The sequence below is a fragment of the Saimiri boliviensis genome, chromosome 5 (genome assembly GCF_048565385.1).
Source record: "Saimiri boliviensis isolate mSaiBol1 chromosome 5, mSaiBol1.pri, whole genome shotgun sequence".
Classification (NCBI taxonomy): domain Eukaryota; kingdom Metazoa; phylum Chordata; class Mammalia; order Primates; family Cebidae; genus Saimiri; species Saimiri boliviensis.
The window spans coordinates 32454438-32467952 of NC_133453.1; the positions used below are offsets into that span (position 1 = coordinate 32454438).

The 13515-nt window shown below is 43.0% G+C and overlaps 1 protein-coding gene across 1 annotated transcript; it reads left to right on the top strand.

The window, feature by feature from the left end:
- Positions 1 to 2113: 2113 nt before the first annotated feature.
- Positions 2114 to 5635, top strand: LOC101029658 (gamma-crystallin A; the record flags this gene model as incomplete). Its single annotated transcript, XM_074400169.1, has 3 exons — positions 2114 to 2380; positions 3278 to 3280; positions 5241 to 5635. Coding segments are annotated over 3 exons (543 nt in total), but the record flags the coding sequence as incomplete, so codon positions are not given.
- Between the last annotated feature and the right edge of the window lie 7880 nt (positions 5636 to 13515).

Sequence of the window (13515 nt, forward strand, 5' to 3'; positions counted from 1 at the left end):
AAATGGTGGTGTATTCTCACAGAGGGTTGTGGCTGGGAGACCAATGCAACCTTTTCCACACTAGGTTTGATTATGGCTGTAAATAAGATTTACCTGTAGGCCTGCAGATAATTAGTGGGGAGTCAGAGGAAATCTTGACATGATCCCTGCATGCACTGCCAGGTGTCTAATTCATAGGACTTCGCCCAGTTTTCTTTTGTCTAGCTCTGCTAGTAATGAGGAAACATTTTTTCCTTGGTAGCTATTGCTGTCTCTCCTTTTACCACCTGCACATTTGCCTTATATGCTGCCCGAGGATCTTCATAAGTGACATCGTGAATGTGTTTGCTAGCTGTGGTCAAATACTCTTTTAGAATCCCTCTGTGGGTCTAAAGCACAAAGGTGCTTGATTTCATCGTGCTACATACATGTGGAATAACAAAAGACAGTCTGGGGTTAGAGTCACCCTCCACCCTTGCACATCTGAGGAATGCTTCAAAATCAATAGGTTGGCAGCAATAGAGAATTCTCTTAGGTAGTCACTTGAATTCAATGAAACAGTGACACTATTGAAAGGAAAAACACAGGCAAATCATCATGCTAATTTTAAAAAACAAAAGCAGCCGGGCGCGGTGGCTCAAGCCTGTAATCCCAGCACTTTGGGAGGCTGAGGCGGATGGATCACGAGGTCAAGAGATCGAGACCATCCTGGTCAACATGGTGAAACCCCGTCTCTACTAAAAATACAAAAAATTAGCTGGGCATGGTGGCACGTGCCTGTAATCCCAGCTACTCAGGAGGCTGAGGCAGGAGAATTGCCTGAACCCAGGAGGCGGAGGTTGCGATGAGCCGAGATCGCGCCATTGCACTCCAGCCTGGGTAACAAGAGCAAAAACTCTGTCTCAAAAAAAAAAACAACAACAACAAAAAAAAAAAAAAAAAAAAAAAAAAGCAATGCTAGAAGCAGGGCAGCAGAGGGAGGTGGGAGGGAAGTGGAAGGATCCTGTGGATGTTTCTGCTCTTTCACCCTTTCACAGACTCTCAGGGTATCTTTTTATTTTTAGCTTAAGTAGTGTTTAATCTCTAGGCGAAATATGCCTATTTCCAGTATTTACTGATTTTCACCACCATACATTTAAACATTGATTTTATTATATTTTCATATCACGAAATTGTTTTATTTATAATAGAATTTTTTTTTCTGTCTGAAGACGGCAGATATAATAGAAATTAAGAAAATAGCAACAGCGGCCGGGCGTGGTGGCTCATGCCTGTAATCCAAGCACTTTGGAGGTCAAGGCGGGCAGATCACCTGAGGTCGGGAGTTCAAGACCAGCCTGACCAACATGGTGAAATCCCGTCTTTGAGAAAAAAAAAAAAAAAAAGAAAAAGAAAATAGCAACAAAAAACACGCAAAGCTAAGATCTATAATCTTGGCATTTATTGATTACCATGATGGATATGTTGGTATAGCACACTCTATTAATCTTATGTTTTCCCTACATAAACATATACAAAATATTTTTATCAAAACCATGTCATACTGATGAAGTCATTTAAGAAATATAACTGTCCTTCAATTAGAGGATTTTCTGTTTGGGATTTTTTTGTTGCCTCTTCACACTTCAAGTCCTTCTGGAACACACATACTTCTCCTAAGTGGCCTTGGATGGAACCACCAACCTCCATCTCAGCAGTTTCCACAGGCGAACACTGCAGAATGCTGGGCATGTAATGGATTTCTAGTGAGCTGCATGGAATGAGAAGTGTACCCTTTGTCTCCAAGGTCATAATGGCTCTGCTGACTTTAATACCTTTCACTGGAACCAGTGAGGACGACTGGAAAATGCCAGAGAGAGAGCATGAGAGAGCCCCCTGCCCCATGATCTCAAATGGAAAAAAAAAAAAGAGAGAACACAGAAATCCCCTATGCACTACCCGCCGGTCCCTTTTGTGTTGTTTTTGCCAACACAGAAGCTTTCCTGCTATATATAACAGCTGTCCCTTTGATCCCATCATTCTAGATGCTCATCACCCGCTGTCAACAACCATGGGGAAGGTGAGCCTGTGGAGGTGCTGTGCCATGTCTATTGGGGGTGTGGTGTGTGGGGATGTTTCTTCCAGCTGACTATCTACTGTCAACTTGTTTCTACCTCAGATCACCTTCTACGAGGACCGAGACTTTCAGGGCCGCTGCTACAACTGCATCGGGGACTGCCCCAACCTGCGGGTCTACTTCAGCCGCTGCAACTCTATCCGAGTGGACAGTGGCTGCTGGATGATCTATGAGCGCCCCAATTACCAGGGCCACCAGTACTTCCTGCGCCGAGGCGAGTACCCCGACTATCAGCACTGGATGGGCCTCAGTGACTCGGTCCGATCCTGCCGTATAATTCCTGATGTGAGTCTTGCTTCAACCTGACTGACGTGAAAGAATCAATGATCTATGGCCATCAATTCCTGCTTATAAAAGGCAGTTAGTTCCAAATCAGGATGAGTATTCACAGTAAGAAGAGGAAGACCTGACCCTCAAACATTAAAAAAAAGAAAAGTAACAATAATCTCTATTTTTCTTACTTAAGGACATCAATAATTGTTTCAGGGCATGAGAAATCACAACAGCGTTTAAATTAAACTTTGTAGCATCTAAGTCATCCTTAATTTCTATATAAAAGTCACCTTACTCAGTAGTAAAAAAAAAAAAGTCTGTCTAGTTTATCTAGATAATTATTGTTATTATTATTTATGAAATGGAGTCTTGCTCTGTCACCAGGCTGGAGTTCAGTGGCTCGATTTCTGCTCACTGCAACCTCCACCTCCCAGGTTCAATTGATTCTCCTGCCTCAGCCTCCAGAGCAGCTAGGACTACAGGCATGTACCACCACGCCTGGATTATTTTTGTAGTTTTAGTAGACATGGGGTTTCACCATATTGGCCAGGCTGGTCTCGAACTCCTGACCTCATGATCCACCCACCTCAGCCTCCCAAAGTGTTGAGATTACAGGCGTGAGCCATGGCAAACAGCTAGATAATTACTTTTTAATGATAAAAAAAACTTAACAGACTGTGGAAGAATAATATAGGTATAATGTGTTCTGACTGCATCGGGAATTTTTTTCACTACATTCTAGGACATACTAGAAACTAGGAAAATATGTTTCAATTTGTGTGGATTTATAATTTCCAGAAGTCATTAACAACTACTTTCTTACAAATATCAGAGACAGACAATTAATTAGGATTTCATAGAACATGGTCCTCACCAAAGTGTTGCTTAATGTTTTTTAATCACGTGCAGCATGTGTTTATACTGATGGCACCAAATTATGTGGTGTGACAAGGAGATTCAAGAACTGAAACCACAGCCAGGCTCGGTGGCTCACACCCATAATCCCAGCACTTTGAGAGGCTGAGCTGGGTAGATCATTCGAGGTCAGGAGTTCAAGACCAGCCTGGCCAACATGGTGAAACCCTGTCTCTACCAAAAATACAACAAAATTAGCCAGGCATGGTACTGTGTGCCTGTAGTCCCAGCTAAGTGGGAGGCTGAGACAGGAGAATTGCTTGAACCCGGGAAGTGGAGGCTGCAGTAAGCTGAGACTGTGCCACTGAAGTCCAGCCTGGGTGACAGAGCGAGACCTCATCTCATAAAAAGAGAAAAGAAAAAAAAAATTTAGGCTAGAAAAATTTGCAGATGCACAAAGATATAAATAAAATAGGTATTTCTTTGGGGCAAGAAACTCAAATGGCACAAATGACTTGTTAAAATATCACTTGAAAAGACATGTGGGGCCGGACAGGGTGACTCACGCCTGTAATCCTAGCACTTTGGGAAGCTGAGGCAGGCAGATCACCTGAGATCAGAAGTTCGAGACCAGCCTGACCAACATGGAGAAACCCTGTTTCTACTGAAATTACAAAATTAGCTGTAATCATAGCTACTCAGGAGGCTGAGACAAGACACTCACTTGAACCTGTGAAGCAGAGGTTCTAGTGAGCCAAGATCTTGCCATTGTACTCCAGCCTGGGCAACAAGAGCAAAACTCAGTCTCAAAAAAAAGAAAAAGAAAAAAAGAAGGCCAGGCGCAGTGGCTCACGCCTGTAATCCTAGCACTTTGGGAGGCCAAGGTGGGTGGATCACCTGAGGTCAGGAGTTCAAGACCAGCCTGGCCATCAGGGTGAAACCCCATCTTATTGAAAAAAAAAAAAAAAAAAAAAGACCTGTGGTCTCAGTGTAAATATAAATCACTGTAAATTGTAACTGCAAAAAGCGACTTAAAAACAAGCTTGATAAGACTCAATTGTATGGAGTCAAAATGGAAGCAAGAGTTGAAATCCTCTCTATAGTCTTATTGACCTCAATTGTGATGATGGTTGCTTACAAACAACACACTTTAATTCCCTGTATTTTAATGTTTGCTTCTTCCACAATGTCTCCAGTTTATTGATTAGGTCAGATATATTTTAATAGTTTTCCTAATTTTTTTGAATAACAACATAAAAAGTGGGATCGGGGAGAAACACTTTATCAACTGGTTTAAAAACCATGTTTCAACCAAGTACGGTGGCTCACACCTGTAATCACAACACTTTGGAAGGCCAAGGTGAGAAGATCACTTGAGTCCAGGGATTCAAGGCCAGCCTGGGCAACATAGTGAGACTCCATCTCTACAAAAAATTTTTAAAAATAAATTGGTCAGGTGCAGTGGTGCATACCTGTGATCCCAACTACTTGGGAGGCTGAGGTATGGAGGATCACTTAAGCCCAGGAGGTGGAGATTGTAGGGAACAGCAGTCCTGCCACTATACTCCAGCCTGGGCAATGTAGCAAGAACTTTATCTCAAAAATAAAATAAAAACCATGCTTTGGCTGGGCGCGGTGGCTCAAGCCTGTAATCCCAGCACTTTGGGAGGCCAAGGCGGGTGGATCACGAGGTCAAGAGATTGAAACCATCCTGGTCAACATGGTGAAACCCCGTCTCTACTAAAAATACAAAAAATTAGCTGGGCATGGTGGCACATGCCTGTAATTCCAGCTACTCAGGAGGCTGAGGCAGGAGAATTGCCTGAACCCAGGAGGCGGAGGTTGCAGTGAGCCGAGATCGTGCCATTGCACTCCAGCCTGGGTAAGAAAAGCGAAACTCCGTCTCAAAAAAAAAAAAAACCATGCTTCACGAAGATGCAGACTGATTACATCACTTTTCTTGACACCCAAGGATGCACGCTATTTATTTTTCTTCTTGTGTTTATTGCCATGACAGACCAGCTCTCACAAGTTAAGGCTGTATGAGAGAGATGACTACCGAGGCCTTATGTCTGAGCTCACTGACGACTGCGCCTGTGTCCCTGAACTCTTCCGTCTCCCTGAGATCTATTCCCTCCACGTGCTGGAGGGCTGCTGGGTCCTCTATGAAATGCCCAACTACCAGGGGCGGCAGTATCTGCTGAGGCCAGGGGACTACAGGAGGTACCACGACTGGGGTGGTGCTGATGCCAAGGTTGGCTCCTTGAGACGGGTCATTGATTTGCACTAAGCTGTGACTGCCTTGTATGATCCACACAGAAACCCAATAAATATACAAATTGTGCCCCCCGCACTCAGTGGCTCTTGTTTATTTATTTATTGTATAACTTGTTTGTTTTGTTTTGTTATGGAGTCTTGCTCTGCCACCCAGGCTAGGGTACAGTGGCATGATATCGGCTCACTGCACCGTCCACCTCCCAGCTTCAAGTGATTCTCCTGCCTCAGCCCCCTGAGTAGCTAGGGTTACAGGCATGTGCCACCATGCCTGGCTAATTTTTGTATTTTTGGTAGAGATGGGGTTTCACCGTTTTGGCCAGGCTGTTCTACAGCGCTTGACCTCAAGTAATCTGCCCGCCTCGGCCTCCCAAAGTGCTAGGGATTACAGGCGTGAGCCACCACGCCCGGCCCTTATTTTTAAATAATAACTGAATTCTAAAAGACGGCAACCGCTGGCAACTTACCTGACCCTGCAAGATGTTTTGAATGCCTACTCATTTCCTAGTCAGGCACTGGTATTTACAGAATATCCATTCCTGTCATGGAAAGGAGAGAGGAGTGACAATTTCTGCCTTTCATGAGCTACAATCTGAAGGAAAGTAGAAATATGAGCATAACACAAAATGCTTCAGAAGTCACACAAAGGAAAAAGTGTAGGACCCATAGTGGCTTGTGGCTGAAATGTCAAACACGAGGGATTGCTGGAGGGAGTAGGGAAGCTGAAGTCTCAGCTAAGATTAGTCAAAAGAAATGCAGGGAGAGGTACTGTGGCTTACACCTGTAATCCCAACACTTTGGGAGGCCAAGGCAGGCGGATCACCTGAGGTCAGGCGTTCAAGACCAGCCTGGCCAACACGGTGAAACCCTGTCTCTACCAAAAACACAAAAATCAGCTGGGTGTGGTGCCAGGTGCCTGTAATCCCAGCTTATTTGGCAGGCTGAGGCAGGAGAATCCCTTGAACCTGGGAGGCAGGGGTTGCAGTGAGCTGGGATGGTGCCACTGCACTCCAGCCTAGGCGATAGAGCCAGATTCCATCTTAAAAAAAAAAAAAGAGAGAGAGAGAGAGAGAATGCATAAAGAGAGGAGGTGTTTTTGTTTTGTTTTGTTTGTTTGAGACAGGGTCTCACTCTGTTGCTTAGACTAGAGTGCAGTGGCGTGATCTCAGCTAACTGGAACCTCTGCCTCCCAGGTTCAAGTGATTCTTCTGCCTCAGCCTCCCAAGTAACAGGGATAACAGGCATGCACCACCACACCTGGCTAATTTTTATATCTTTAGTAGAGATGGGGTTTCATCATCTTGGCTAGGCTGGTCTTGAACTCCTGACCTCAGGTGATCCACCCGCCTCGGCCTCCCAAAGTGTTGGGATTACAGGTGTGAGCCACGTTGCCTGGCTGAAGAGAGGAGTTTTAAAGAGAACTTTCAAGTAGAGAAGGGCAAGCCTGCTTCACTGGATAACCTGGTAAGAAAGGTGTTAAACCAAGAGTTAAACAGTCTGATTCCCTATCCTACCTCTGCTACTTATAAGTGGAGTAATCAACCCAGCCCGGTTTTCCAGGGACTCTCCCAGTTTTAGCACTTAAAGTCTTCCATCCTGGAAAGCTCCTCAGTGTCAGGTGAACCCAAATGGTTGGTTACCGCACTTCCTAGCTTATCTCTTTGAGCAAGTCACTTCTTACCTTCTCTGTGCCTAAATTACCTTACTGAAAACAAGTGATAACAAATTCCTGCTTCACTAAATCCCAGGATGATGACAATGAAATGATGGGAAAAGATTGTAAGCAAATTTCGTTACCTTTAAATCATTATGCAAATGTAAGAATTTAATATATCCGCAGCGTCTTCTCAAATTCAGTATCACAATGTGGTCATCTTCGTGTTGAACGTCATTATGAATTTTTACCAAGACTAAATTATTGAAGACTCTGGCTGGGCACAGTGGCTCACACCTATAATCCCAGCACTTTGGGAGACCAAAGCAGATGGATTGCTTTAGCCCAAGATATCAACACTACCAGCCTGGGTGACAAAGTGAGACTCCGTCTCTTAAAAAAAAAGCAAGAAAGAAAGAACTATATGCAGAGTGAGCAATTAATATTTGCTATCCTACATATCTCTGGGATTTTTTCCACTATAATAGAGCTGTACATTCTTTGTTTATGAATTTTACATCAGTGGAGTTCTTTATGAAACAAAAAGCAAGATGAGATACTACTTCACATTTACTAGGATGGCCATAATCAAAAAGAAAGTTAATCATGTGTTGGCGAGGATGTGAGAAAATGGAAAGTGGGAAAAAAATGTAATAAAAAACAAAGTAAAATTATGTCACTGCTTTGGAAAATAGTCTGAGGAAGTAGTTCCTCAGAAGGTTAAACATAGTTATCATATGTTTATATCATACTTTATATCACAGTTATCATATTACCTAGTAATTCTATTCCTAGGAATATACCCAAGAAAAATTAAAACATATGTTCAGCACAAATGCTCGTACACAAATGTATATAGCAGAATTATTCAGAATAACTAAAAAGCATAAGCAACCCAAATGTCCATCAACTGATGCATAAATGAAATGTGGTATATCCATAAAACAGAATACTATTTGGCCTTTAAAAGGAATTAAGTATCAACTCATCTCATGCCTGTAATCCCAGCGCTTTGGGAGGTTGAGGCGGGTGGATCACGAGGTCAGGAGTTCAAGACCTGCCTGACAAATGAGGTGAAACCCCGTCTCTACTAAAAATACAAAAATTAGTCAAGTGTGGTGGTATGCACCTGTAATCTCAGCCACTCAGGAGGCTGAGGCAGGAGAATCCCCCAAACCCAGGAGGTGGAAGTTGCAGTGAGCCAAGATTGTGCCATTGCACTTCAGCCTGGGTGACAGAGCAAGACTCCATCACACACAAAAAAAGGATTTAAGTATCAACTCATGTTACAATATGGTGAACTTTTAAAACATACTAACTGAAAGAAATCCATTGGAGATTACATATTTTATAATTCCATTTATATGAAATTTCCAAAATAAGCAAATAGACAATAAAAATTAGTGGTTGCCTACCTGCTGGGGTGGAAAAACGTAGTGATAACCAGGAAGAAATAGGGAATGGCTGCTAATGGGTACAGGGGCTTTTCTGGGGGGTGATGATAATGTTCTAAAACTGATTGTGGTGTTAGTTGAACAACTCTGTAAATTATATTGTAAATTATATCTCAAATAAAAAACATTCAATTGCAATTCCAGAATGTTAGTTTCTTTCCCAAATTTATATAAGCAAAAATAGGCCAGGTGCAGTGGCTCATGCCTGTAATCCCAGCACTTTGGGAGACCGAGGCAAGCAGATCACCTGCGGTCAGTTCAAGACCAGCCTGACCAACATAGAGAAACCCCATTTCTACTAAAAATACAAAACATTCGTTGGCTGTGGTGGCACATGTCTGTAATCCCAGCTACTTGGGAGGCTGAGGTAGGAGAATCACTTGAACTCAGGAGGTGGACGGTGCAGTGAGCCGAGATCATGCCACTGCACCCCAGCCTGGGCAACAAGAGCAAAACTTTACCTCAAAATAATAATAGTAACAATAAAGTAAAATAAAATAAATATGGTCTGTCCCAGTTGACTTTTTTGTAAAAATCAATAAGCTTATTTTAAAAACTATATGGAGTTGCAAGGGACCCAGAATAGCCAAAACAGCCTTGAGAAAGAACAAAAAGCAGGAACATTCACACTTCCCAGTTTCAAAATTGACCACAAAACAATGGTAATCAAGATAGCGAGGTACTAGCATAAGGACAGACATATAGATGGATGGAATAGAATTGTGAGTTTAGAAATAAACCTATTATATGTTTATGTTCAACTGATTTTTTTTTTATTTTACATATCCCTGGGTGGAGATTTATCAACTGATCTTTGACAAAGATGCTAAGATCATTTGATGGGGAATAAATAATCTTTTTAATGAATAGTGCTGGGACTACTGGATACCCACATGCAAAATGAAGCTGAACCCCATCTCATACCATATATGAAAATTAACTCAGGATAGGTTGCAGTGGCTCAAACCTGTAATCATAGCACTTTGGGAGGTTGAGGCCGGCAGATTGCTTGAACCCAGGAATTTGAGACCAGCCTGGGCAACATGGTGAAACCCTGTCTCTAACAAAAAATACAAAAAATTAGCAACTGTGGTGGTACACACCTGTAGTCCCAGCTACTCAGGAGACTGAGGTGGGAAGATCACTTGAGCCCAAGAAGTTGAGTTGCAGTGAGCTGTGGTCATGCCACTGCACTCCAGCCTGAATGACAGAGCAAGATCCTGTCTGAAAAAAAAAAAAAAAAAAAGGAAGAAATAAGCCTTCCACCAATTAATCAATTGGCCAATGCATTAGAATATATTGGAACTCTTGTTAAAGTGCAAGATATGTAGCACTAATAGGGTTATTCGGGTGCCAGAACTTGTGGTTAAAATTTAAAAATTAAAAAAATAAATAAATAAAAAAGCATGACATTGGACCTACTATGACAAGTGTATAATTTAGAGAAGATATAAGATCTGCACACCTGAAAAGATCACATCTGAAACAAACCATCAGTGCATGAAGAGACCATTAGTTAGGCCTTGAGTTCAATTCCCAGTTCTCTCACTCACTAGCTATGTGTACATTTCCAGATGTGTTTCTCCCTAGTGATCAGTACTGTGATTAGACTTCATGGACCAGGATCCCCCGACTGGACTGGATACTTCAGAGAACTTCACTCTGGCTTCCTCTAGCTGAACTCTTCCCAGTGGGGCAGGAGTCTGTGGGGCTATGGGACATGTCCACACTTCTCCTTCTAGACCACATTCTTCATACCTGGATCTTCAAAATTCCCTCCATTTAGACCCAAGCTCACTTCTGAGACCTAAGAGGGAGTTTTCACCAGGCCTAGCCTCCTGGGGACACTGGTAACCACAGGTAGCTGTTTGAGGAGGGGGCATATGGATAGAATTTGGAGATGTGAGAGAGTGGGAAGAAAGGAGGGTACTTCATAGAGTAGGGAGGAGCTCTATTATGCTTTAGGCATAATATCTCTCAAATATTTTGGGGAGTCCTGATGTTAATTGGACTGGGTTGGCTACATGATGCAGCTTGTATAAGATTCCTGGTACAATGTCTAGAATTTACTAGACACTCATGACACAGTAGGCTATTATTAAGTATTATTATTTTTATCATTGTGAGCCAAATTCGTGCTCCAAAGTTTGCTGCAGGTTCAGTCCTACCCATTTAAGCAAAAGCAGACATGGCATAGTTCAGCAGAGCCGTATCAGTGATGCAGTGATGTACTGATGAACTCAGCAGGTTTCATGTAGATGACATATAGCTGCTTACCAGAGAGCCAGGAAAAGAAGCCTGCAATAATCAGATTATAAGCTATAATAGTTGTGTTAGGGGAGGGGAGAGAGGGTAATGAATTTTCCACTGAGGCTTCTAAAAGACCTCAGTTAATTTTAATGGCTTTTAAATGAATGACTGTTTATGGAAAAAGGCAGGGTTTTGTGAGATCTATTCAAATATTTTGATATACAAGCTTATATTAACCATCTTAGAGGGCCTACATGAGTAAATTTTTCGATTTAAAGAAGCCCTGACTTTTTAAGAAAAAGTTTTACACTTATTTTTAAAGGAAAAAAGCTTGTGTATAACTTGAGAGTTAAACTCAGTATTCAAATACTCGTGATAAAAGGCTCAGGCACTGTCTTCTTTTTTTTTTTTCTTTTTTTTTTTTTTTTTTTTTTTTTTTTGAGACGGAGTTTCGCTCTTGTTACCCAGGCTGGAGTGCAATGGCGCGATCTCGGCTCACTGCAACCTCCGCCTCCTGGGTTCAGGCAATTCTCCTGCCTCAGCCTCCTGAGTAGCTGGGATTACAGGCACACGCCACCATGCCCAGCTAATTTTTTGTACTTTTAGTAGAGACGGGGTTTCACCATGTTGACCAGGATGGTCTCGATCTCTTGACCTCATGATCCACCCGCCTCAGCCTCCCAAAGTGCTGAGATTACAGGCTTGAGCCACCGCGCCCGGCTTTCTTTTTTTTTTTTTTTTTTTTTGAGACAGAGTTTCCCTCTTGTTACCCAGGCTGGAGTGCAATGGCACGATCTCGGCTCACCGCAACCTCTGCCTCCTGGGTTCAGGCAATTCTCCTGCCTCAGCCTCCTGAGTAGCTGGGATTACAGGCACGCACCACCATGCCAGCTAATTTTTTGTATTTTTAGTAGAGACGGGGTTTCACCATGTTGACCAGGATGGTCTCGTTCTCTTGACCTCGGGATCCACCCGCCTCGGCCTCCCAAAGTGCTGGGATTACAGGCTTGAGCCACCGCGCCCCGCCCTTTCCCCATTCTTATAACACAAAGAGATGTCATCAGCCAATACAGCATGTTTTGTTGCATTCAAGACCCAATGTCTCATTCTATGGATCCATCCATCTTCTAAAATACAAAGAAGTGGCTGAGAATCTCTTCCATTATTTCCTTTCACAAAGTCACCTTTTCTTTTTCATTTTCACACGCTTGGTCAGCCCACCTCTCCTGTCCCTCTTCGTTAGCCATGCGAGGTAAGTTCTGCAGCCTCACTCTGACAGCTCTGGTTGTGTGCTTGCCCATCCTAGATGCCCGCTCCCATCTCCCAGGGATGTCACCACATGGTCTGTCTACACCAGCTGGCAGAGGCTTCTGGGTCATTTTTATTTCCCTTCAGTCTTCCCAGGTCACCAGAGACTGGACAGAACAGAAGGGAGAGTATCAGAAGCAGTGGATGTAGTAGAGGAGTGAGCAGGAGAAAGCCCGTATCTGAACATATGTGGCTTCTGTGTCTTTGAACTTGACATGGGGTGACCTCATATGGGAGAACAATTGTTTTCCAGAATGGAATAGGAATCAACAGGGCTCTGTTTATCTGCCCAATTAATTAATAAGTCACTACAGGGAATAGAGAAGTGTGGCATGATCCTTATCCTTAAGCTTAAAACTCTTTTGAAGAGAAGAAACCTGGAAAAGAAGAAACTATGTGAAAGACAATATTTAAGAGAAGCTGGGCAGTAACGAGGTGATGCTGATGTTCAGAGAAGGGAGAGATGAATAGGAGCTGGATCTGAGATGAGATTTCCTAGGAAGAGGACCCTGGACGGCCTTGAAGATTGGGCAGAATTTCGCAAGCTTTGGGGAAGGGAAGGTGTTCTAGGCTTAGGGAACAGCTCCCATCCACATAGGCCCAAATTATCATGGGCACCCTGAATCTAGAAGACAAAATAAGAAAAAAGTTCTTTCTGGTTAGCTTTTCTTGGCTGCCAAAATTTAAATCAGATGTACCCACAGTTTTCAGGATGAATTTTGTCTACTGCCACTGGCTCAGTACTTAACCATAAGAGTTCAATACAACAGTGAGGATGAGGACATTTTTTTTCTGACTCGTTCTTTATACTTTGGCCTTCCTTTTCAAATGCTTCAAAGACCTCCAGAGCACTATGAAAGAAAGGATACACAGCTATAACACAATGAAGAATGAAAGTTAAACTATGCACACGCGCGCACACACACACACACACACACACACTCCCAAGTCTCCGTTACAGCTGATGAAAAACCCTGGCTTTTTTTTTTTTTTTTTTTAAATACCACAGTCCCTGAGCAGAATTCCTTACTTAGCTTAATGACCTTTGAGAAGTCAGCTAAGCAGAGTAAACAATAAAAATAAAAGCATAGAGACAGAATTTCTCCCATCCTTTTGCTCAACTAAAAGTGTACTCTATTCATTTCGATGGCAACAACAGCTTTAGTGAATTAGAACAACCCGAACCTACCAGAAAGAATGAGAGTAAACCATTCAGCCAACCCCAGTGACCAGGGGAGGGAGAGCAGCGAGCCTGCAAATCCCCTTACTCACCTAAATGGGCCCTTTTGTGTGATTTCCTGTGGAGGCAGCAGTCCGGGCTGCTATATATACAGCGACGCTCCCCCAGCCCC